A 23,341-nucleotide genomic window follows, 5' to 3' on the forward strand; every position below is an offset into this window, starting at 1 on the left:
GTATAGCATTTAACCAATATAAAGGAGTGTCCTACCTACAAAGGAAGAGAGAAAACACAAAAAAAAAAGTTCTCTCTCCTTTCCTCCTCCTCAGATTTCTTGAATTTTTTTCTTTTTTCCCTTCACAGCGGTCTCTCCAGCCTAAATCAAAAACAGGTGTCCCACCTTGAACTTTACACATCCGACATTTGTCTCAGGTTCCCTTAAGTTCCTTGTTTTGTTGTCTCCGGTCTTTCGGGGAAGCTGTAGCGGACTTTCCAGAGCTCCCTTTGGTCACTCTCTGGTCCGGTGAGTCGTTGCGCCCTTGTCCTGGAGAATTCCTGAGGTCATGAGGACTGCTGATCCGCTCAATAAAGGCCTCTGCCTCCTTTGGGCTTGAGAAAGAATTGTAGGATCCATCTTGATGTCTGATAATCAACGTTGCCGGGTACTTTAACTGAAAGCGTATATTTCTCTTAAATAAGGCCGAGCATATGTATGAGAATGCCCTCCGCTGCCGTGTGACCTCTGCAGAAAAATCCTCCAAGAGCAAGATGCGCGAGCCATTCACCTCCAAGGGATGTTTCATTTTCTTGTACGCCTGTAATATTTCCTGTTTATCGGAGAAGTCCAAATATTTCATTATGACTTGTCTTGGGCGTCTGTTATTTTCACCCTCATCACCTCTCCTTAGCGGACCCTCCTGTAAATGTTTTATTGGGGAGCTATCTCGGATGGTTAATCACTTAATACATTTCTGACTACTCTCCCTGATCTGTTAGTTCATGTAAGCTAAATGTTGATACTATGGACATCAATGTTGTATATTATAATAATGTGTTTGATGGTACGGGGTAACTCAGCTATGTCATGCTGTGGGGTGCTGTTGCTTAGGATCCCCTCAAAGGAGTAATTACCAGTGCTAAGGAGTGATGGAGACAGGCATGAGGACCAAGAGGAATGTGATCACATACAGCTGCCCAGTGTCACAACAGACTGTAACATGGTGTCACACGGAGTTTTGCGCCAAAATTCGCCAACTGTCAGTGACATCAAGCTCTGTTCACATTGCTAGATCTGATACTCTGTCCGATGGTTTCTCTGGTGTTTCTGATCAACTCAGGCAGACCCAGGTGTCAACCTGCTGTCTGCTCATTCATAGACAGGCTAGGAAGAGTTAACCTCTGCTAGCCTGCTCGTTAGACTTCTATGATAACATGTTGTAAGGAAGCCAATCACTTCTGCTCCTCTCATTTTTAGGCTGGAGGAAATCTTCTACCTATGCCAACTATAGTTTATGCTATGTTGGTTTGTGAGTTGTGGTGTCCCAGACTTGCTCGAGAAAGAGTTGCTTTGTACTTGGTGTTGTTGTGGAGTTACCTGTCGTCTTGATGTTTCCACCCTTCTTTTGTTTTCCTTCTAATATTGTCTTATACTTCTGTGTGTGCGTGCTGTGTGACAGAATTTTGATTTCTCCTGTTTGTTTATTTCTGTGGGTTAAATCACACTCCTGTCCTGGCCCCCTTGGGGGAATAGGTACAAGATCAAGGCTGGTCAGGAGCAGGGCATGGAAGGAGACTCGGACATCCCCACTATTAGGGGTATCTTTGAGAACTGGGATAGCACAGGACCCCCTAGTCTGAAAATCAGCTTAGGGGCCCCAGTTTCCCACTATCTCCATAGTCTCTTGTGACACATGGCCAGTGGTAGCTTCTCCATGATTAGCACAGATCCTAAGGTATTACAGGATGATGTGTTTCATTGCAGGAGAACTCGCTGCAGGGTGAAGTTGCTGAGGATCCCGTCAAGAGAGTATAAATCATGGTTAAGGGATATGGAGACAGGCACATGAGGAAGGTGGTCACGTGCCGCATGTCAGTGTCATGATGGATTGTGTCAGGGCTAATAGTAGCTGCACCATGATTAGCACTGATCGGTGTTACAGGTGTAAAGGAAAGGGTTTTCCCAGACCCTGTGAGGATGATGGGAAATAGTTACCCATAACCTGTAAGAATCTGTGAGGATGGTGGGAGAGTTACCCACAGTCTGTCAGGATGATGAGAAAGTGGTATTCACTGCTTGTCAGGATGGTGGGAAAGTGTGTCCCACAGCCTGTCAGGGTGAGGGAAAAGTGTTACCCACAGCCTGTCAGGGTGATGGGAAAGCAGTAAACATAGCCAGTTAGGGTGATGGAAAAGTTTTATCCCCAGCCTGTCAGGATGGTGGAGTGTATACCACAGCCTGTCAGGGTGAGGGAAAGACATTATCCACTGTTTGCAAAGGTGGGAGGAAAAGGTTACTCTCAGCCTGGCAGGCTAATGGGAAAGTGTTGTTCTCCCTGAAGGAGACAGTCTACATAGCCACTGTCACCCACAGTCAAAGTGCGCAGAACATAGTTAATGCTCTGCCTTCTGGACCCTCATTATCCAGCAGGATAATAGGACCATTTACTTACCCACAACAAGTCTCAAAGTTTTCTGTGAGATTGGGGCGCACTTCTTGCCATACTTTAGCCGGGAGTTTTGGACTGCACTAACTGTAGATGCCTGTCTTGAGGTGCTGAATGATTCCACAGAGAAGCCCATTTCTGAGTGTATTGTGGGATACAGAGAGGTTATGTCATGAGATGGTTTGGGAGACAATATGTGAAATAGTCTCTCATACCACCTCTAAAAAGGGGAGGTGTCATAGAGGTTCTAACATTTGTAAAGACATTTTCACCCCCACAATGAACATATCTGATTAATTATAACTGGGCAAGGAAGAAACTAATTCAAACAGGGGTAGTAGAGGGATTACACTTCCATATTCATTGAAGTAAGGCCCCCTAGTGTGGACAGGTAATTTAAACTGATTTATCTGCTGTAAGCAAACAAAAAGCCTGGGATTTGTATACCCAGAGCTTGAGAAGCATCAAATGTGTCATTTTTGAAGTGTGTCCAGAGTACAGTTAATTTCGCAGGTTGGAATAGAAACAAGCAGACTTTAGAATAAAGCAAGACGTCATGACAAGTTCCCAATAGGAAGAGGGGTGTGGCTGCTGCCAGACACCTCTACTGGAACTTTATGCCCTTGAGACTAAAGGTACTGTAGTTGCAATCCAACTGTCTAAACTTTATAACAATGACAAAGCCATTGTGAGACAGCGATACGCGTGGGGTCCACCGCCTGACGCTCTGGTATAAGTAGGCAGGGTCCTGCACATGTAGGCTATATTTCAGTTCATTTGCACATTTACACTGTTCTCCGTCTATATTCTTGTGCCTCCACTGAGAAGTGTTTAGCTTAACTTGCTGTCACGCTGTACAAAGGGCTGGTGAAAAGTAGTAGAGCGCATTCCTCACTAGGTGGCAGCAGTGTAGGGAAAGAGAGTCAAAGTAACACTGTAACAGAAAGGAGGCTGAAGTACAGCAGAGTAACTTCAGCAGGCAGTTCACAGGTGAAACACCAGGGGGCAATAGAGTAGTCAAGCAGTCAGGGTCTAGCCGGGAAGTCAAGTCAGTGAAGAAGTCAAGTCAGTGAAGAGGAAAGAGCAAGATCAGGTCAGAAAACAGAACCGATGTCAGATGATGGGAGATCAGGTATGTAGCGGGGAACACAAAGAGCACAGTGAACAGAAGACAAGACCAGAGGGTAAGGAGACATAAACACGGGAAGGAGGATGAAGCAGGATGGGTAAACAAATGACAGGAGAGGGAAATCGGGGACTGGGACAGACGGACAATTGGGGGAAGTTACAGGTCAGGGCACGGTAACAAGGAGTCAGATCAAACAGGAAATCTCACCAGAGACAGTCACAGGCTGCAGAGCAAAATTATAACCAGAGCACGAATGCTAATGCAGCGTCCAGTGTCTCCTCAAACCGGAACGAGTCGGATGGGAGTTAACCCCTGACATGACCAGGCCGGGTCTGAAAAACTCTGGAGCGGGGTATTCTGGTCCTGGATCATGACACCTGCTTTATTTAAATGCAGGCTGCACATTGGTTTAAGGAATATATCCCAGGACTTATTCCTGATCCCCTCTCTCTCTGCTCATACATTGGTCTATATATAATAGATATTTTACAACCTTGTATAGATGCCTTTATTTTTGTGCTTATTGAGATTGTCACGTCCTTACCAGAGTCCACTCCTGTGACTTCTGCTTCGGTCACCTGGCGCTGCCATATTCCCACCGTGGACTGTGCTGGTGATAGGAGAGCAGCTGGTGCCAGAGGCTCAGGTGGGCGCAAGATCCGCTCATCCATTAAGCTGGGTTTCCCTGGGACCTGCAGTACCACTGGCTGACTATAGGTGGTGTGTGTCTTCCAGCTGAAGTTACCACCATTCAGCTACAGCCAATGGGAAGACACCACACTCTTCTAATTCCCCCTCTTATCTGCTGGTCACTGCCAGAGATAGTTTTGCATTCCTGCTAGTGTCTGGTTCCTGTTCTGTTCTGACTATTGATCTGTGTGTTTTGACCTCTGCCTGCTCATTGGATACTCTCTTGCCTGCTGTTCCTCGCTGCCATCTCCGGTTTTGATCTCTGCCTCATTTCCTGACTACGCTCCTGCCTGACGATTTTGTCCCTTTTTGTGCCTCCTGGTTTGGACCCTGCCTAACGACCACTCATTCCTGGATTGCAGCCTTCCATGGACAGAGATTCCTGGACCTTATGTAATTCCAAATCTCTGGACAGGGGTTAAAGGGTTTCAAGGTTCTTGAGATCCTGCCAGCTTGGTGGCTAGCACTAGTCTGTCTGTGACAGTCATCCTGAGTCTGTGGTCTAGGACAGATGTTACAGATTAAATATGTGATACAATTCTTTCTATATTGTGCATTGATGTACTGTTTCGATAGTAGTTCTTTGTAATTATTATTATTATTATTATTATTGTTTTTTGTATTAGTGCTACTGGGTGCTTTACCCAATCACAGATTTTTTCTGGTTTATATTCTCTGCCATATTGTACCCGCCAGTGGCCATCTGGTGTGTTTTTTATTAAGTTTTAGGTTTTTCTTCTGTGTTCTAATAAATTTCCATTCAGGATCATACAGATGTGCACATTTTTTATAATTATTTTCTTGTTTCTCCCACATCTCCCGCATCTTTATTATCCTCGACACCTGTCACTGGGGAGAGTCGGAAGGCCCACATACATATTAGTTGGTTAGCCAGCCCCATTGAAATCAGCTGCCTTGGTCAATACATATTTAAATGTGTAGAGTCAGATTAGGGCATAAAGTACAATATTCGTGCAAGGATGAGGGGCAAATGGGAAGTGTGAAGAACTACTACCTAGACATGAGTCTTCGGGTTTGAATCGTAATATGAAAAATATATAGTTAACAGTATGCTATAATAAAGTGGTTAATATCCGAATTGGTTAATAACAATTCATTGACCCACATTTACTAAAATAGACTAATACCACAGGTAGCAGTGTATGCAGCAGAACAGAAAATACAGGCAACACAAATTGATGTAATTTTCTGAGGTGTGGCTCTGACATTTGATGAACATTCAATCATTTTAGTAACTTAAGGCCCATTTACACACAGCGACATCGCTAGCGATGTCGCTGCCAATCGCACCCACCCCCATCATTTGTGCGTCACAGGCAAATCGTGGCGCACAATATCGTTAGTCCCCGTCACATATACTTACCTGCCTAGTGACACCGCTGTGACTGGTGAACTGCCTCTTTTCTAAGGGGGCGGCTCGTGCGGCGTCACAGCGACGTCACGCGGCAGGCGGCCAATAGAAGTGGAGGGGCGGAGAGCAGCCGAAGGAAAGACACGCCCACCTCGTTGCCGGAGGACACAGGTACGGTGTTGTTTGTCGTTCCTGGGATGTCACATGTAGCGATGTGTGTTGCCTCAGGAATGACGAACAACCTGCATCCAGCCCAAGCAACGATATTATGAAAATGAACGACGTGTCAACGATCAGCGATTAGGTGAGTATTTTTGATCGTTAGCGGTCGTTCGTACGTTTCACGCAACAATGTCGCTAACAAGGCTGGATGTGCGTCACGAATTCCATGACCCCAACGACATCTCGTTAGCTTTGTCGTTGCGTGTAAATGGGCCTTTACACCAAACTGTGCCATAAGTTGCATTATAAATGTAGGCTTTTAGTTTCTGAGATATACAGTACTTTTAAATATTATAACTTATAATCTTATAATCTTTAATAACAAGAACAATGTTACCTTTTTCTGAATGTAATCAATAAAGTTTTGCAAATCTAGATCTTCTCGATAATTAATAATAGCCTTTAACATTACAGAAGAGGCTTTATCCAAAACCTGTTAAAAAAGGGTGAGTTCAATAGGGTATTAGGCTATAACATAACATAACTTTTTTTTTTTATGAAGGTTCAATTGAGTTTATAATTTTATAGAAAAGCACTTACCATTCCTGAGAATATAAAACCTAGAACAGCTGCCACAAGTTGAAGAATCAAGACTACAATGAGCATGCCAGCAAACTAGAAAGAAAACACACTCATCAATGTCATTTTAAGTACTTTTATTTCAATTAACTATAAAAATGAAATACTTTCTTTCAGACACATGTATACTTTGCTTCTAAATATAATACACCACAACCCAAGGATATGAGAATTAATCCTCACCAAGGTAAGTGCACTTGAATACCCAGAAGCTGGGCGAAATGTGCGTCGGGATGGAGGTGAACTCTGCCTGGGAATCCATATAAAGTTTAGTATTCATTAGGTAATGTTACCCAACTACTGTATATTTATCCTTGTGCTGCCTAGGGTGTTCTCGAACCACTGGGTGTTTAAGTGCACTTACCTTGCTGGAGATACTTATCCAATACTATTGACATTATTTGTGCTCGATCAACCGTGTTGTATAGTTAATTCCTCTTAACTTCTTTCTATGTGGTTCTCCAGGCTATGCAGGTGTCTCCGCTCAAGAGGTTTTCCCTGTTATTTAATTTTAGCTGTATTTCAATAAAAATATATTTTTGTCAAAAATACACTCTCTGCATGAATCTCTTCTGACCTATGTATTAATTCACATATCCTTGTTTTATGGTGTATTATATTTGGTAAAGTATCATGCAAGTTTTGTGATTTCTTGGATTGCGAAATTGATTTGCTTATAAAGAGTAAGGCGGGCTTTGCACACTACGACATCGCATGTGCGATGTCGGTGGGGTCAAATTGAAAATGACGTACTTCCGGTATCGCATGCGACATCGTAGTGTGTAAAGGCTCGATGATACGATTAACGAGCACAAAAGCGTCGTAATCGTATCATCGGTGCAGCGTCGGCGTAATCCATGATTACACTGACGCGACGGTCCGATGTTGTTCCTCGTTCCTGCGGCAGCACACATCGCTGTGTGTGAAGCCGCAGGAGCGAGGAACATCTCCTACCGGTGTCACTGCGGCTTCTGTACGATATGCGGAAGGAAGCAGGTGGGCGGGATGTTTACATCCCGCTCATCTCCGCCCCTCCGCTCCTATTGGCCGCCTGCCGTGTGACGTCGCAGTGACGCCATATGACCCGCCCCCTTAATAAGGAGGCGGGTCGCCGGCCAGAGCGACGGTCAGAGGACAGGTGAGTCCATGTGAAGCTGCCGTAGCGATAATGTTCGCTACGGCAGTTATCACAAGGATATTGCAGCTGCGACGGGGGCGGGGACTATCGCGCTCGGCATCGCAGCATTGGCCTGCGATGTCGCAGCGTGCAAAGCCCGCCTAAGAAATCAGTCAATCTGAAATTAGAGGATGCACCTAAGTTTGAAAATTATATTTGTTTTACAACAGAGATTTTTCAAGGTTACTGTCATGATCCAGGCCAGCTTTTCCCTGCTGTGGTTACACCCAGCTCTAGCCTGGTCATGTGATGGGGTTAACTTCCTTGCCTCGTTCTGGATCCCAGGACACCATATCTTGCCTCTCTACCTATGGTTCAGTGCCAGTGATATTTCTGCCTTGCAGCATGTATACTGGTTCTGGTGAGTGTTCCCGATCTGTCCTGCCTCCCTGCTACTATGTCCTGACTTATACCCTTCCCCGTTCATCTGACTGTCCCGGTCCCTGACTTCCCACTCCTGTCTGTTGTTTGTGTTTCCCTCTGCATACCTGATCTCCCAGATTCTGACTCGGTTTTGTTTTCTAACTTGATTTTGATACTATCCTTATAGTGACTTGACTCTTCTGGATAGAACCTGACTCTTTGACTACTCTATTGCCCCCTGGTGGTTTGCCTGTTAACTGCCTGCTGAAGGTACTCTGCTGTACTTCAGCTGCCTTTCTGTTACAGTGTGACTTTGTCTCTCCTTCACTACTCTGCTGCCACCTAGTAGGGATTACTCTGTACTACATCTTACTAGCCATTTGTTCAGCGTGACAGTTACGATTTGTACAGCCGTATCGGTTGCCACTTTTCAATTAGCTTCTTACTAGCTATTGCACATATTCGAGCTGAAATAGAGTAAGAGCTGTTATATTGTTTTCTGAGGAGTTAATTGAGTTGTCCAAGACTGAAGTAGTGACGACATATCCATAACACCGCACCGATCAGTTGAAAACTGACGCTGCCAAAACTAAGCAATGTACTAGGCCATGTACATAACTTATTTGCTGTTTCTAAGGATTGTATTTTATGTGTTATTCAAGTGAATGGGAGCTAAAGTTCAGTACTTGGCACTGGCCACTAACCAATTTATCGAACAAAACTTGGGAATGTACAGGAGTCCCACAATCAAATATTAACAAAAGAAAAAAACTCCTAAAATTTATTTTATTTGAAAACCATTAAAATCAAACAACTACAGACATAATAGATGTCTATATACAAATACGTAACACAAAGGAAATCACTTGAAAGGCAAGGACCCTCCGAAAGGTAGGAAAGGGGAGGCCCTGGGCTAGCACTAAAACTGACCCTAGGGATACTCTGCCTAACACAGAGGTTTACACCCTAAAAGAGATGTTGGTGGAATGATGCCCCCATTCCACGTAGACTCCCCCTGTACACCCTCCTCAACCCTATTTATGTATTTATTGTTATTGGTGTCACATCTGAGGCAGTACTTGCTTGTGGTGTTTGGATAATTGGCATTATAGGTAAAATGTAATTATTTTTAAAGTCTCCAATAAAGGTTATATTTTAGGATAGAACTCCAATTTGTGTCCGACAGTGAAATTCAACCCTATTTATGTAATGAATGTAAATATAATATCAGGGAGATGTATTGTCGATGCAGTAAACAGAAGAGAGGGAAAAGAGGGAAATAATGCAGGATTTTTTGTATATATACATATGTAACTGATATAGCAACTTAGTAAGGAGGGGGTTTATTTTGACTATGCCTTCAATGACCATTAGTAATGCACTGACGCATTTCCACTCCGAATTTGCCTGTGAACCGGCGTTTACTCCTTTCCTTACCCAGGATGGGACATTACAATGCAATGTCTCTGTGGCGACGGAAGCCTCAGGGGCGCCACACTAGGAGATGCAGTCGCGCGGGCACTCTAGTCAGACCCTGCATGTGAAGTAGCCGTTAGCGGGGGAGAACGGTTACCAGAGAGTCGGTCAGAAAAACACCTGAAGAGAGGCAGTCGAGTACGGGGACTGCTAGTGACTAGGCACGCACGGGGAACAGGTCCCTAGAGTAGACGTCCATTTATTGATTTGCTAAACCTGGTGAGGGGACTGGAGGTACCTCACCAACGAGCTAGAGTCCGAGCCTCCGCAGCAACAGGGGGACCCATAAGGAGACAGAGCCAGAAGCCATCTCACGTGGTCCACGCTGTCGGCAAACGGGATAAAAAAGGGGAGAAAAGGCAGTAGCGACTTCCCTGGATGAATCCCATGGTACTTCAAGTCAGCGGTTATCCAAAACAAGAAGTGCTAGAAGGCGAGTTAACAGTTACCCTTAGACCAGCCTAAAGGATACCTGGTTTCTCCTGGTTTAATCTCAGCATCGCCCGGGCACCTCACAAAACATCTAAAAGTGAGTAAAAACAAGTTTAATAAGAACTTACGCTGTGTTTAGACCTCCACTTATAAGAGGAGTACTGGCTGTATTTCACAAGGAGAACCATCAAAGATCCCTGTAGCATGGATGTGCACAAAAAGCAATGAGTTTTCGATTGAAACCCAAAGAAAGAGACCATGTCAATAATTGATAGTACCTAGTTTTGTCCTGTACCTAGTTTTGTCCTGTATATAAATTATCAAGGGTCTTGTGCAACTTTGGTAAGGCATAGAAAACAGGTGTAACCGGGAACTTAGTTTACATAAAGTCCTTCTCATTTTTTTATATTCCTTTCTGCTGAGTGGCATCTAGAAGAATCTTCTCCAGATCTCTACCAAAGGTTACAATTGGGTCCTTAGACAAGACCTTATACATAGAGACAGGACCGTCTTTACCACTAGGCACCCGTGGTCCCGTGCCTGGGGCGGCAGGTTGCGAGGGGCGGCACCTTCTGGCAGCAAAAAAAATAATAATTCTTTTTTTTAAATTTATTTATTTTTTTTTTTTTTTACACATCCTCTCCCTCTCCGTTAGACAGTCGATTAAATCCGCTGTGTTTTCGGAGGGGGGAGGGGGGGAGAGGCGCACCTCCATTTATTTGTATCCGTATCAATTAAGACGCAAATGCAGAAAAACAGCGGCGGCCGGGCACAGGGAGTTGATTGACCCCTGAACTGCCGGCGCCTGCACTTCCGGGGTCACAGGTGTGCGCCAATCAGCTCCTTCCTATGTGCTGCATCTAATGCTGTGTGGACATCACATGCAGAGCTCACAGCAGGACGCCACGGAGGACACCGCGATGGAAGCCAGTGTCAGAAGAGGATACTCACGTGAGCCAGGAAGATGGCGGTGGGCACTGGAGCAGGTAAGTGCTCGCAGAGCTGAAGATTCATAGGAGTGTTTGGGTGTCTTTAATGCAGACTGGAGATCTGCGCATGCGGTGGGGGGAGAGAGGCTGATAGGGGGGGAGACTTGGGGGAAGAGAGACTGATACTGGTGGAGACTTGGGGGAAGAAAGGCTGATACTGGGGGAGACTTGGGGGAAGAGAGGCTGATACTAGGGGAGACTTGGGGGAAGAGAGGTTGATACTGGGGGAGGCTTGGGGGAAGAGAGGCTGATACTGGGGGAGGCTGGGAGCAGAGAGGCTGATGCTGGGGGAGGCTGATGCTGGGGGAGGCTGATGCTGGGGAGGCTGATGCTGGGGGTGGGAGGGGGGAGGCTGAGGCTGGGAGGGGGGAGGCAAGATGTTGGGGGAGGCTGGGAGGGGGGAAGCTGATGCTGGCAGAGGCTGGGAGGAGAGAGGCTGATGCTGGGGGAGGCTGGGGGGAAGAGAGGCTGATACTGGGGGAGACTTGGGGGAAGAAAGGCTGATACTGGGGGAGACTTGGGGGGAGAGAGGCTGATACTGGGGGAGACTTGGGGGAAGAGAGGCTGATACTGGGGGAGACTTGGGGGAAGAGAGGTTGATACTGGGGGAGGCTTGGGGGAAGAGAGGCTGATACTGGGGGAGACTTGGGGGAAGAGAGGCTGATACTAGGGGAGACTTGGGGGAAGAGAGGTTGATACTGGGGGAGGCTTGGGGGAAGAGAGGCTGATACTGGGGGAGGCTGGGAGCAGAGAGGCTGATGCTGGGGGAGGCTGATGCTGGGGGAGGCTGATGCTGGGGAGGCTGATGCTGGGGGTGGGAGGGGGGAGGCTGAGGCTGGGAGGGGGGAGGCAAGATGTTGGGGGAGGCTGGGAGGGGGGAAGCTGATGCTGGCAGAGGCTGGGAGGAGAGAGGCTGATGCTGGGGGAGGCTGGGGGGAAGAGAGGCTGATACTGGGGGAGACTTGGGGGAAGAAAGGCTGATACTGGGGGAGACTTGGGGGGAGAGAGGCTGATACTGGGGGAGACTTGGGGGAAGAGAGGCTGATACTGGGGGAGACTTGGGGGAAGAGAGGTTGATACTGGGGGAGGCTTGGGGGAAGAGAGGCTGATACTGGGGGAGGCTGGGAGCAGAGAGGCTGATGCTGGGGGAGGCTGATGCTGGGGGAGGCTGATGCTGGGGAGGCTGATGCTGGGGGTGGGAGGGGGAAGGCTGAGGCTGGGAGGGGGGAGGCAAGATGTTGGGGGAGGCTGGGAGGGGGAAGCTGATGCTGGCAGAGGCTGGGAGGAGAGAGGCTGATGCTGGGGGAGGCTGGGGGGAAGAGAGGCTGATACTGGGGGAGACTTGGGGGAAGAAAGGCTGATACTGGGGAGGCTGGGAGGAGAGAGGCTAATGCTGGGGGAGGCTGATGCTGTGGGAGGCTGGGAGGGGGGAGGCTGATGCTGGGAGGGGGGAGGCTGATGCTGGGGGAGGCTGAGGCTGGGAGGGGGAGGCTGATGCTGGGGGAGGCTGGGAGGGGGGAGGCAAGATGCTGGGGGAGGCTGATGTTGGGGGAGGCTGGGAGGAGAGAGGCTGATGCTAGGGGAGGCTGGGAGGAGAGAGGCTGATGAGGGGGAGGTTGATGCTGGGGGAGGCTGATGCTGGGGGAGGCTGGGAGGGGGGAAGCTGATGCTGGGGGAGGCTGGGAGGGGGGAAGCTGATGCTGGGGAAGGCTGGGAGGGGGGAGGCTGAGGTTGGGGTAGGCTGAGGCTGGGGGAGGCTGAGGCTGGGGGAGGCAAGATGCTGGGGGAGGCTGGGAGGGGGGAAGCTGATGCTGAGGGAGGCTGATGTTGGGGGAGGCTGAGAGAAGAGAGGCTGATGCTGGGGAGGCTGGGAGGAGAGAGGCTGATGATAGGGAGGTTGATGCTGGGGGAGGCTGGGAGGGGGGAAGCTGATGCTGGGGGAGGCTGGGAGGGGGGAAACTGATGCTGGGGAGGCTGGGAGGGGGGAGGCTGATGCTGGGGAGGCTGATGCTGGGGGAGGCTGGGAGGAGAGAGGCTGATGCTGGGGGAGGCTGGAAGGAGAGAGGCTGATGCTTGGGAGGCTGGGAGGAGAAAGGCTGATGCTGGAGGAGGCTGGGAGGAGGGAGGCTGATGCTGGGGGAGGCTGATGCTGGGAGGAGGGAGGCTGATGCTGGGGGAGGCTGGGAGGAGAAAGGCTGATGCCGGGGGAGGCTGATGCTGGGGGAGGCTGATGCTGGGAGGAGAGAAAGGTTGATGCTGAAGGAGACTAGGAGGGGGGAGGCTGATGCTGGGAGAGGCTGGGAGGAGAGAGGCTGATGCTGGGGGAGGCTGGGAGGAGAGAGGCTGATGCTGGGGGAGGCTGGGAGGGGGAGGCTGATACTGGGGGAGAGAGGCTGATGCTGGGGGAAGCTGGGGGAGAGAGGCTGATGCTGGGGAAAGAGAGGCTGATGCTGGGGGAGGCTGGGGGGGAGAGGCTGATGCTGGGGAGAGAGGCTGCTGCTGGGGGGAGAGAAGCTGATGCTGGGGGAGAGGCTGCTGCAGGAGGTGGGGGTAGAGAGGCTGATGCTGGGGGAGAGGCTGCTGCTGGTGGAGTGGGAGAGAGGGGCCAATGCTAGAGACAGAGGACAGGGGTTGAGGGATAGTGCAATGACAAAATCGATGGGTGGGAGTGTAAGGACTCAGAATGAGAGGGGGGCAGCATTGGAAACTCATTATGGAGAAGGGGCAGCATGTGTGGGCTCAGTATGGAGTGGAGCAATGTAGGGGAGTCAATATCAAGAGTGGGGTAGTGTGTGTGGTTGTGGGGTCTCAGCATAAGCTCTAGTGTGGTGGTCTTAGTATGATGAGTGGGGCAGTATGGAGGTGTCATTATGGAAAAGAGGAAGGCAGCAGTAGGAGCTCATGGAGAGGGGCAGCATGCATGGGACATTGTGACGAGGGAGCAGCATACATCGGACATTGTGAGGAGGGGGCAGCATGCATGGGACACTGTGAGGAGGGGGCAGCATGCATGGGACACTGTGAGGAGGGGGCAGCATGCATGGGACACTTAGGAGGGGGCAGTATGCATGGGACACTGTGAGGAAGCGGCAGCATGCATGGGACACTGTGAGGAGGGGGCAGCATGCATGGGACACTGTGAGGAGGGGGAAGCATGCATGGGACACTGTGAGGAGGGGGCAGCATGCATGGGACACTGTGAGGAGGGGAGCAGCATGCATGAGATTCTGTGAGGAAGAGGTAGCATGCATGGGACACTGTGAGGAGAGAGCAGCATGCATGGGACACTGAGGAGGGGGCAGCATGCATGGGACACTGTGAGGAGGGGGCAGCATGCATGGGACACTGTGAGGAGGGGGCAGCATGCATGGGACACTATGAGGAGGGGCAGCATGCATGGGACACTGTGAGAAGGGGGCAGCATGCATGGGACACTGTGAGGAGGGGGCAGCATGCATGGGACACTGTGAGGAGGGGGCAGCATGCATGGGACATTGTGAGGAGGGAGCAGCATGCATGGGACATTGTGAGGCGGGGGCAGCATGCATGGGACATTGTGAGGAGGGGGCAGCATGCATGGGACACTGTGAGGAGGGGGCAGCATGCATGGGACATTGTGAGGAGGGAGCAGCATGCATGGGACATTGTGAGGAGGGGGCATCATGATGTGAGGACAGTGTGCAGATCATATTTCATAATCGAGGAAGGTGTGGTGGATATAAGTGAGGACAGTGTGGTGTTTTAGTTTATTAGGGGCAGTATCACAGTCAGTATATAAGTGGGGATGGTGTGGTGGGAATATTTTATACTCATGTATGTTTTGATGTGCCTGTGGGGATCCCCATTGGGGGGGTTAGTGCCCTTCATTTCTCATTTATACTTTTACAGTGTTTTACAGAGTAGATCTGCCTTAAACAGATGTCGTGTGCGAAAACTCATAATTTTACGTTGTCACTAAGGGGCGCGACCACTTAAAGTGCCTAGGGCAGCATGAAGGCAAAATACAGCCCTGCATAGAGATGTCCTGCAGAATACTTAAACACATCGTTTTATATTGAGTGTTGTCCAGAATGACCAAGTTGCCACCTTTCAGATGATTTAAAAACAAGCTGGTTGTTCTTAGACAGAATCCAGTGCTTCCCTCTCTCTCACATACAGATTCCGTACAGATCTTCTCTTGGTTTTACCAGGTTTTCACTGGTCATCTGTTACAAGTTGAGTAAAGATGTCAATATTGAAGCCCTCTGTTAAGGTGGTGTCACACACAGCGACGGCGACAACGACGTCGCTGCTAAGTCACATTTTCTGTGAGGTAGCAGCGACGTCCCGTCGCCGTCACTGTGTGTGACATCCAGCAACGACCTGGCCCCTGCTGTGCGGTCGCCGGTCGGTGCTGAATGTCCTGCTTTATTTTTGCTCGGCGCTCTCCCGCTGTGAAGCACACATCGCTGTGTGTGACAGCGAGAGAGCGACGAACTGAAGCGAGCAAGGAGATGGCTTCTGGCAGTCTGTGGTAAGCTGTAACCAAGATAAACATCGGGTAACCAAGGGAAGCCCTTTCCTTGGTTACCCGACATTTACATTAGTTACTAGCGTCCGCCGCTCTCACCCTGCCAGTGCCGGCTCCCTGCTCCCTGCACAAGTAGCTGGAGGAGTACACATCGGGTAATTAACCCGATGTGTACTCTGGCTAGGAGTGCAGGGAGCCAGCGCTAAGAGGTGTGCTCTCACGCTGCCAGTGCCGGCTCCCTGCACACGTAGCTGGAGTACACATTGGGTAATTAACCCGATGTGTACTCTGGCTAGGAGAGCAGGGAGCCGGCACTGGCAGCGTGAGAGCGGCGGACGCTAGTAACTAAGGTAAATATCGGGTAACCAAGAGAAGTGCTTTCCTTGGTTACCCGATATTTACCTTAGTTACCAAGCGCAGCATCGCTTCCACGCGTCACTGCTGGCTAGGGGCTGGTCACTGGTTGCTGGTGAGATCTGCCTGTTTGACAGCTCACCAGCGACCATGTAACGACGCAGCAGCGATCCTGATAAGGTCAGGTCGCCCGTCGTTATCGCTGCTGCGTCGCTATGTGTGACCCCAGCTTTAAAGACTGTATCCGTACACTATTTGTCTTAGCTCTGTGAAAGGTCTTGTTCTCAGGGTCCACATATTCCAGTTCAAGAGACTAGTCAGGGTTCTGAAGTCAGGAAGATCCTCCGTTGCAATACCTAAAGCCAGACATTTTCTCTTATCATGGTTGAAGAAAAAAAATTTCCATTTTAATTTTCGAGCAAAAAGACTTTTGCCCAAAAAGATGACTTTTGTCCACTCAAAGTCATCAAAATAATACTGTATGTTGGAAGATACGAAAGCCATGTATTTTTGGCAAAGCAGCTTTGACTCCCTTCTCCATGGACATACTGTCTTTTCCAGCTTCTACATTGTTGTCAGAGAAGGTATTCAGCACAGTAGGTGGCTTTTTCATGCCCAGGTAGACCATTGTGTTCTGCAAGTGTGAAAAACCTTTCGTTTGCAAAAATAGATGTCATAATTTTCATTCATCTTGCCAATGGTTAATCATCCACAGTGCCTCCTTGCCTGTCCATTGTGTTCTACACTGCTCTGTTGCCTCCATAGCTGGGCATCTCATGTTTGTCACCATGTTAGATGTATATTGAGCTGGTGCTGACCTTACACAGATGAGTATCTCCTTGCTTTTTCTTTCATATGCTATACTGGGTGGGTGATATTGCTGCAGATAGACAGCCACACAACTCCTGCTTGTCCATTGTGTTTTAGAGCTATACTGTACTTCTGCTGCACCGGATAAATGAACATGAAACTACTGCAAAAAAAGTTTATTTTTGGACAGCATTTTAAGTAGATATTGCTTCTTCACTTTCAAAACAGCAAACCTGTTTCTGTTCTCTCAACAATCAATTTTGGATGGCTTGCTGTAACGCCATTGCTTATAAAATTCTTATACAGCAAACCTTTTACTGATTCAAAAACAGAACTAATTTTTGGACAGCTTGTTAAACAAAAGCCATTGTGTCTTCTCTTTCAAATCAGCAAATCTATTCCTATTGTCATAGGCATATACAGTCATGGACGAAAGTGTTGGCACCCTTGAAATTGTTCCAGAAAAGGAAGTATTTCTCTCAGAAAATTATTATACATGTTTTGTTATACATATGTTTGTTTCTTTTGTCCCCTTACTTGGCAGCCAGACTGGCTTGGAAAGTCTCCTTAAGGCTATGTGCGCACTGGGAAATGGAATTTTCTTGAGAAAATTCCGCATGCTCGCAAAGATTACCGCACCCGCGGTAAAAAAAACGCGGGAAACCGCACCCGAAAACCGCATGCGGTTTGCCGCGGTTTGCTGCGGTTTTACCGCGGTATTATTTGCGGTATTGCCGCGGTTTTGCCGCGTGTGGGTTGGGATGTGCTTTATTGCATTCAATGCAATAAAGCACATTGAAAAAAAAAAAAAAAAAAAAAAAGTCATTTAATTCTGAGATAGTAGATAGACAGAAGAATAGATAGAGGGACAGATAGAGGGATAGATAGATAGATAGATAGAGGACAGATCGCTGCATTTCCCACGGTCGGCAGTGAGTTCACATTACCGGCCGTGGGAAATGACCGGTAATTACCTCTGCTGTCTGCTGCTTTCATTCAGCGCTGTGTCTGTGACAGTCGCGGCTGGATGGAAGCAGCGCAGGACCTGTGGATTACCCCGGAGCGGTGGATTACGCCGGAGCTTTGGTGCGGGAGGGGTTAATAAAATGGTGAATGAGGCTTGTTTGTTTTATTTAAAATAAAGGATTTTTCGGTGTCTGTGTTTTTTTCACTTTACTTACGGGTTGATCATGTCAGCTGTCACATAGACGCTGCCATGATCAAGCCTGGAGTTAATGGCGGTGGTCCCCCACCATCATTAACCCCTTGTATTACCTTGCTGCCACTGCTACACGGTGGCAAGAAGAGCTGAGGACACGCCGGTGCTGCCGTATAATGCATGCGACAGTGCCGGGGCAGCTGCGGCTGATATTCTCGGCTGCTGGAGGGGGAGTGAGGCGGGGGACATTAACCCTGCCCCTCTCCCTCCCCAGCCTGAGAATACCGGGCCGCCGCTGTGTGCTTACCTCGGCTGGAAGGTAAATATGCAGCGGAGCCCACGTTCTTTGTTTTCTATATTTCCGTTTTCTTTCTATGTGTGTTCTATGTGTCTGTGTCTGTGTTCTATGTGTCTGTGATGTCTATCTGTGTCTGTGATGTGTCTGTGTCTGTGATGTGTGTGTGTTTACTCTCTGCACGGCTTCCTCTTCCTGTAATGACATCACTTCCCTGCAAAACCGCAGACAGGCGATGTACATTACCGGCGGTAAACCGCGAAATACCGCAGGGAATAACGCAGGAAAACACAGTGAACCGCACAGAATTTGCTGCCTGCGTTATTCCCTGCGGGATTTCATGATTAACATTGGAGTCAATGGAGTGAAATCCCGCAGCGATGTGTGGAAAAGAAGTGACATGCACTTGTTTTTGCTGCGGGATTCCCGCAGCAAAACATGCAGCTGTCAAATTCCGCCCAGTGCGCACAGGATTTTTTTTCTCCATAGGATTTGCTGGTGATTCACTGCAGAGATGTTATGAACATTTTCTGCATCGAAACATGCAGCAAATCCGCGGAAAATCCGCGGCAAAATCCGGTAAGTGCGCACATAGCCTAAGGAGAATAGTGTTCCCCCGTGGTCCCCACATAGCTTTCTCATGAGCCAGATCAGACACCCCCATACTTTGCACTGACGAGGGGCAAGCACCCCGAAACACCGTGTCTGCAAATTGGGATTCTGATCTGGCTTATATATCCTGAGTCATATTGCAAAGGATTGTCAAAAATCCACTTGTGACTTTTAGGATCGCTACTTCTAATAGGTGGCGCTGTACTAGAGTTTGTCTCCTTTACTGGAGAGACAATTTGAATATTTCTTTTGTGTGTATTGGAACAACGCACACACAGAAAAAAACAAAACAAAAGAAAAAAAAGGTATATTTGACATAATCTTACACTAAACACCAAAAATGGTCTGGACAAAATTGTTGGCACACTCCACTTAATATTTGGTTGCACACCTTTTGGAATAACTGACCGGATTTCTTTTTCCTTTATTAATAAAGACCTTCATTTATAACTTGCATTTTGTGTTTACTTGTGTTATCTGTTATGATCTGATAACCGTGGACGATCGCAAAAATCCCATTAGCAGAAAAACACAAAAAAACCCACAAGAGTAGTTGGAACCTGAGCTGACTGCAATCCCCTATCTGTCAGACCACACTAGAAGTAGCCGTGGAGCGTTCCTAAACACACCTAGACGCTTCATCACAGCTGGAGAAACTTACTAAACCTCACAGATAGAAATGAGAAAACCTATCTTGCCTCAGAGCAGTCCACAAAGGAATAGAAAGCCCCCAACATATAGAGCCAATGGTGATGTAAGAAAACACAATACACAGGATATATAGATTAGAAAAAGCGAGGCCCGACTTCCTAGATACAACAGGAAAGGAAAGATAACTGGTTGTGGTCAGTGAAAAAGCCTGTGGAAAAATACCAATCTCCTGATAAAACCCTGAGACCACACGGTCTCTTCCCACTATATCAGGTACTCTTGTAAATAATGGGAGAAACAAAATACAAAAAAGAGAAAGAAATACAAAAGTGCAAATAATCAAGTAGAACAGGGAGAATCTCCCTTCTCTTGCAGTGGGGCTTGCAGAGGGGGAACCCGTATGCTCATCAAAATAGAAGGACAATTCCTCTCCTGCAAGAAAACAGACCTTAAGCAAAATGAAAAGAAACACTAACACCCTTAGGTGTGGATCAGGCAATAAAGCAAAGAACTTGCAACTTATCTGGAATGGTACAGGCACAGGATAAATGGAAGGACAAACTCCAAGCTAATTCAGAGACTGAGGAAAAACATCTCTCATCGGCCCCAGCCAGCAGACACTGCTCCTCTATATAGCCCAGGCTGATCTGTAATTGGACTTCCCAAACTCCCAATTAACTCCCACACCTGTTGAGTCACAGTCAGTTTCACCCCCAGTCCTGACCACCAAAGGGAGCTCCAAATCATTACCCCCTCGGATGACCTTCACAACAGTTATAATTGCCTAATATTTAAATTGTTTGGTGATTTGAAACATTTACGTGAGAAACATGCAAAAGAATAAAAAAATCAGGAAGGGACAAACACTTTTCATACCAATGTATGTAAAGTGAAGAAAAAATAACAAGAAATATACTGACAAACAGAATTTAACACTGGAGGTACACACCTTGTTCACAGAAACCCAATATTTCCTCTGCTCTAATTTTCCTTACATTTATCCCCAGTTCTTTTGCCCATTGCCTTTTAGCCAGATTTCTCAATTCATTAATTTCCCAGGAGTCTGTTTGCTATGACAATATGGCTTATAAAGCTTATCAAAACACATCTTTTTACCGGTAGCAGTGTAAGGGGTGGGCAGACCCCTTACAAGGAGGTGCAGTTTCCCCCTGAAGATACCTCACTCTGGGGTAGTTACTGTTGATGTTATTAATAAACATGTTTTTACTGTGCAGTGGGTTTTCCCCTAGAGCCCGGGTGGGACGGCTGTCCCCATAGAAACAGGGCAGGAGAGAGGAGGAGCCGGCAGCTTGGAGAGAGAAGTGTGTGTGTGTTGAAGTCAGTTGATTCCGGACGGGGGAGAAGGAACAGCCAGGGGCAGAGTGTGGAGCTGAGTGGGCAGAAAGAAAGAAAGAAAGAAGGGAAGAAGAGAAGAAGTGTCCTCAAGGGTGAAGCAGAATTGCTGTGGGTCCAGTCTGTGTTAGCCGGAGTGGGAGCCTAGGTGAAGTGGAGTAGCCGGGCACATCCCCACTAGAGGAGACAACAAGGAAAGATTTCCCCGGACAGGAATTGTGACCGTGCGCTACAAAATCCGTGCATTGAGCTTTCTGTGAAACTCTGTGCAATAAAGATGTCGTCTGGTTTATCTGATCCCTGCCTGAAGAGTCTTCCTGCGGCTGAAAGTATGCTCTTTTACACCACACTCTGCCCCACAGAACAATCCCCTGTCCCAGTAGTGACGGCGGAGCCGGGGGTTGGCCTGAGAGAAAAGGGGGCCATGACTACAAGCCCCGAGGCACCCCTGGCACCCCGTTACATGTGGCGTAGTCGGCAGGATCCGGATTATATGCAAGGGGTCCCGATCCAAGAAGATGGAGACCAAGTGGTGCCTAAGGCGTTGGACCAGGCACAAGACGGCGGTAAGATGGCCGCCGTCTTCACGAGTACAGCGAGCGCGCGAAGAATTGGCGCCAAACGAAAGACCCTGAGTTGGCCGGCGAAGAAAAAGAAGTACAGAGTACGCCGTCCAAAGAGGGGAGGTGCTGGCCCTAAGATGTTACTGAAAACATGTGGAGAGGGTGGCAGTACAGAGAAAAAGAAGAGTCGCCTATGCTGGGTCGATTTAATGTGTGAGACTGGGGGTGGAGCGTATACAAGAGCGGGAAAAGAAGGCCCGCCTCCACCTTCCCCAGCATCTCCACCGTTCCCGGCGCCATTACAGGAAGGTCTGCAAGAGATCGGATGGGAAGAGTGTCAGTACCGGAGACGTACACAGCAGAGACCACTGCTGGCTGAGATTTCCCGGCCGAGAAACACGCTGGCGGTGTCGCCAGAAGTCATAACAGGACTGAGTGCTGACCCAGACAAGGGGACACCGGCGGTGTTAGCAATCCACCAAAGTATGGTCACACACCCGGTGATCGTCGTGGGTAGTCCCCGTCCATCCCGTTCAGTGACCCCGTCACCCCCGTCAGGGGTTGAAGAGGCAAAACCGGAGACAGAGGCGCCAGAACCACCAGTCAACTACGAACCATTCCGGAGGCTGCGCCGCTTGCCAGGTCAGTCCCTTTCCGATTATGTGAGGGCTCAGCGGGCCGAATGGCAGCGCGCTTACCATCCCGAGTGACCCGTAATGACCGGAGGTGATGGACATGTTCGTGTTGAAGACCGGTGTTGTTAAAGAGCCGGAAAAGTTCCACAGTTTGCAACCATGTTTAAGTTACCGAGCCCGGAAGGAGCCTGATGCTGGACTGAGCCAGGGGCTCCCTCCGTGATGTTAAGGAAGACTTTATTGTTTGTCCTCATATCTACTAAGACCGGGAGTGCTGTAAAAGCCTCCGGGCAGAAGACCAGCAAAGATCGGGAGTGCCTGCTGAAGGCCTCCGGGCACACTGCCTACAAAGACCGGGAGCTCCCAGGAGGGACTCCGGGCGCAGAACTTGGGCGCTCAGTGGTTGACTTTGTTTATGAAGGTTTTAAAGTTTTATCCAAAGTTTGCCTTGCTGCTAAATTGTGTTTTACAGGTTCGAGCCTTGCCGGGAGGCTTAGGCTTAAAGAGGGGAGGAATGTAAGGGGTGGGCAGACCCCTTACAAGGAGGTGCAGTTTCCCCCTGAAGATACCTCACTCTGGGGTAGTTACTGTTGATGTTATTAATAAACATGTTTTTACTGTGCAGTGGGTTTTCCCCTAGAGCCCGGGTGGGACGGCTGTCCCCATAGAAACAGGGCAGGAGAGAGGAGGAGCCGGCAGCCTAGAGAGAGAAGTGTGTGTGTGTTGAAGTCAGTTGATTCCGGACGGGGGAGAAGGAACAGCCAGGGGCAGAGTGTGGAGCTGAGTGGGCAGAAAGAAAGAAAGAAAGAAAGAAGGAAAGAAGAGAAGAAGTGTCCTCAAGGGTGAAGCAGAATTGGTGTGGGTCCAGTCTGTGTTAGCCGGAGTGGGAGCCTAGGTGAAGTGGAGTAGCCGGGCACATCCCCACTAGAGGAGACAACAAGGAAAGATTTCCCCGGACAGGAATTGTGACTGTGCGCTACAAAATGCGTGCATTGAGCTGTCTGTGAAACTCTGTGCAATAAAGATGTCGTCTGGTTTATCTGATCCCTGCCTGAAGAGTCTTCCTGCGGCTGAAAGTGTGCTCTTTTCCACCACACTCTGCCCCACAGAAAAATCCCCTGTCCCAGTAGTGACGGCGGAGCCGGGGGTTGGCCTGAGAGAAAAGGGGGCCACGACTACAAGCCCCGAGGCACCCCTGGCACCCCGTTACAGCAGCTAATCAAAACTATATTATTTAATGCTTTTCATAAAGCTATAAAATTAATATTGAACAAAACTAAGTGCAGTTTATTGATTAGGCCCTCCAAAACCCTCCAAGCTTCTCCTGTGCCTCTTTTTAAAATTAATTACTCACCCCTGGCATAATGGTTAATAGTAACCAAACTCTGCCAGAGGTTATAACAGCTGATCGAATAGGCCAATATTAGATGCCCAGACAACCTCTTTAAGTGCTATAGATTTTTAATAGAGAGTACATGGGCTTACAGTATAACATAATATAAATCAAATAAGCAAATCATAATAATATCAAGTATATTGCAT

General features: G+C 48.4%; 1 protein-coding gene across 1 annotated transcript in view; it reads right to left on the reverse strand.

Moving 5' to 3' along the window:
* LOC142295213 (tetraspanin-33-like) overlaps positions 1-23,341 on the reverse strand; it is a 119,639-nt gene that overhangs the window by 81,244 nt on the left and 15,054 nt on the right. Inside the window, exons 4-5 of the mRNA XM_075338297.1 lie at positions 6,382-6,456; positions 6,179-6,274 (exon numbers count right to left, since the gene is read on the reverse strand). Coding sequence (XP_075194412.1) covers positions 6,179-6,274; positions 6,382-6,456 — 171 coding nt within the window. The remainder of the gene's footprint in view (positions 1-6,178; positions 6,275-6,381; positions 6,457-23,341) is intronic.

This window comes from Anomaloglossus baeobatrachus, chromosome 1 (genome assembly GCF_048569485.1).
Source record: "Anomaloglossus baeobatrachus isolate aAnoBae1 chromosome 1, aAnoBae1.hap1, whole genome shotgun sequence".
In the NCBI taxonomy this organism is placed as follows: domain Eukaryota; kingdom Metazoa; phylum Chordata; class Amphibia; order Anura; family Aromobatidae; genus Anomaloglossus; species Anomaloglossus baeobatrachus.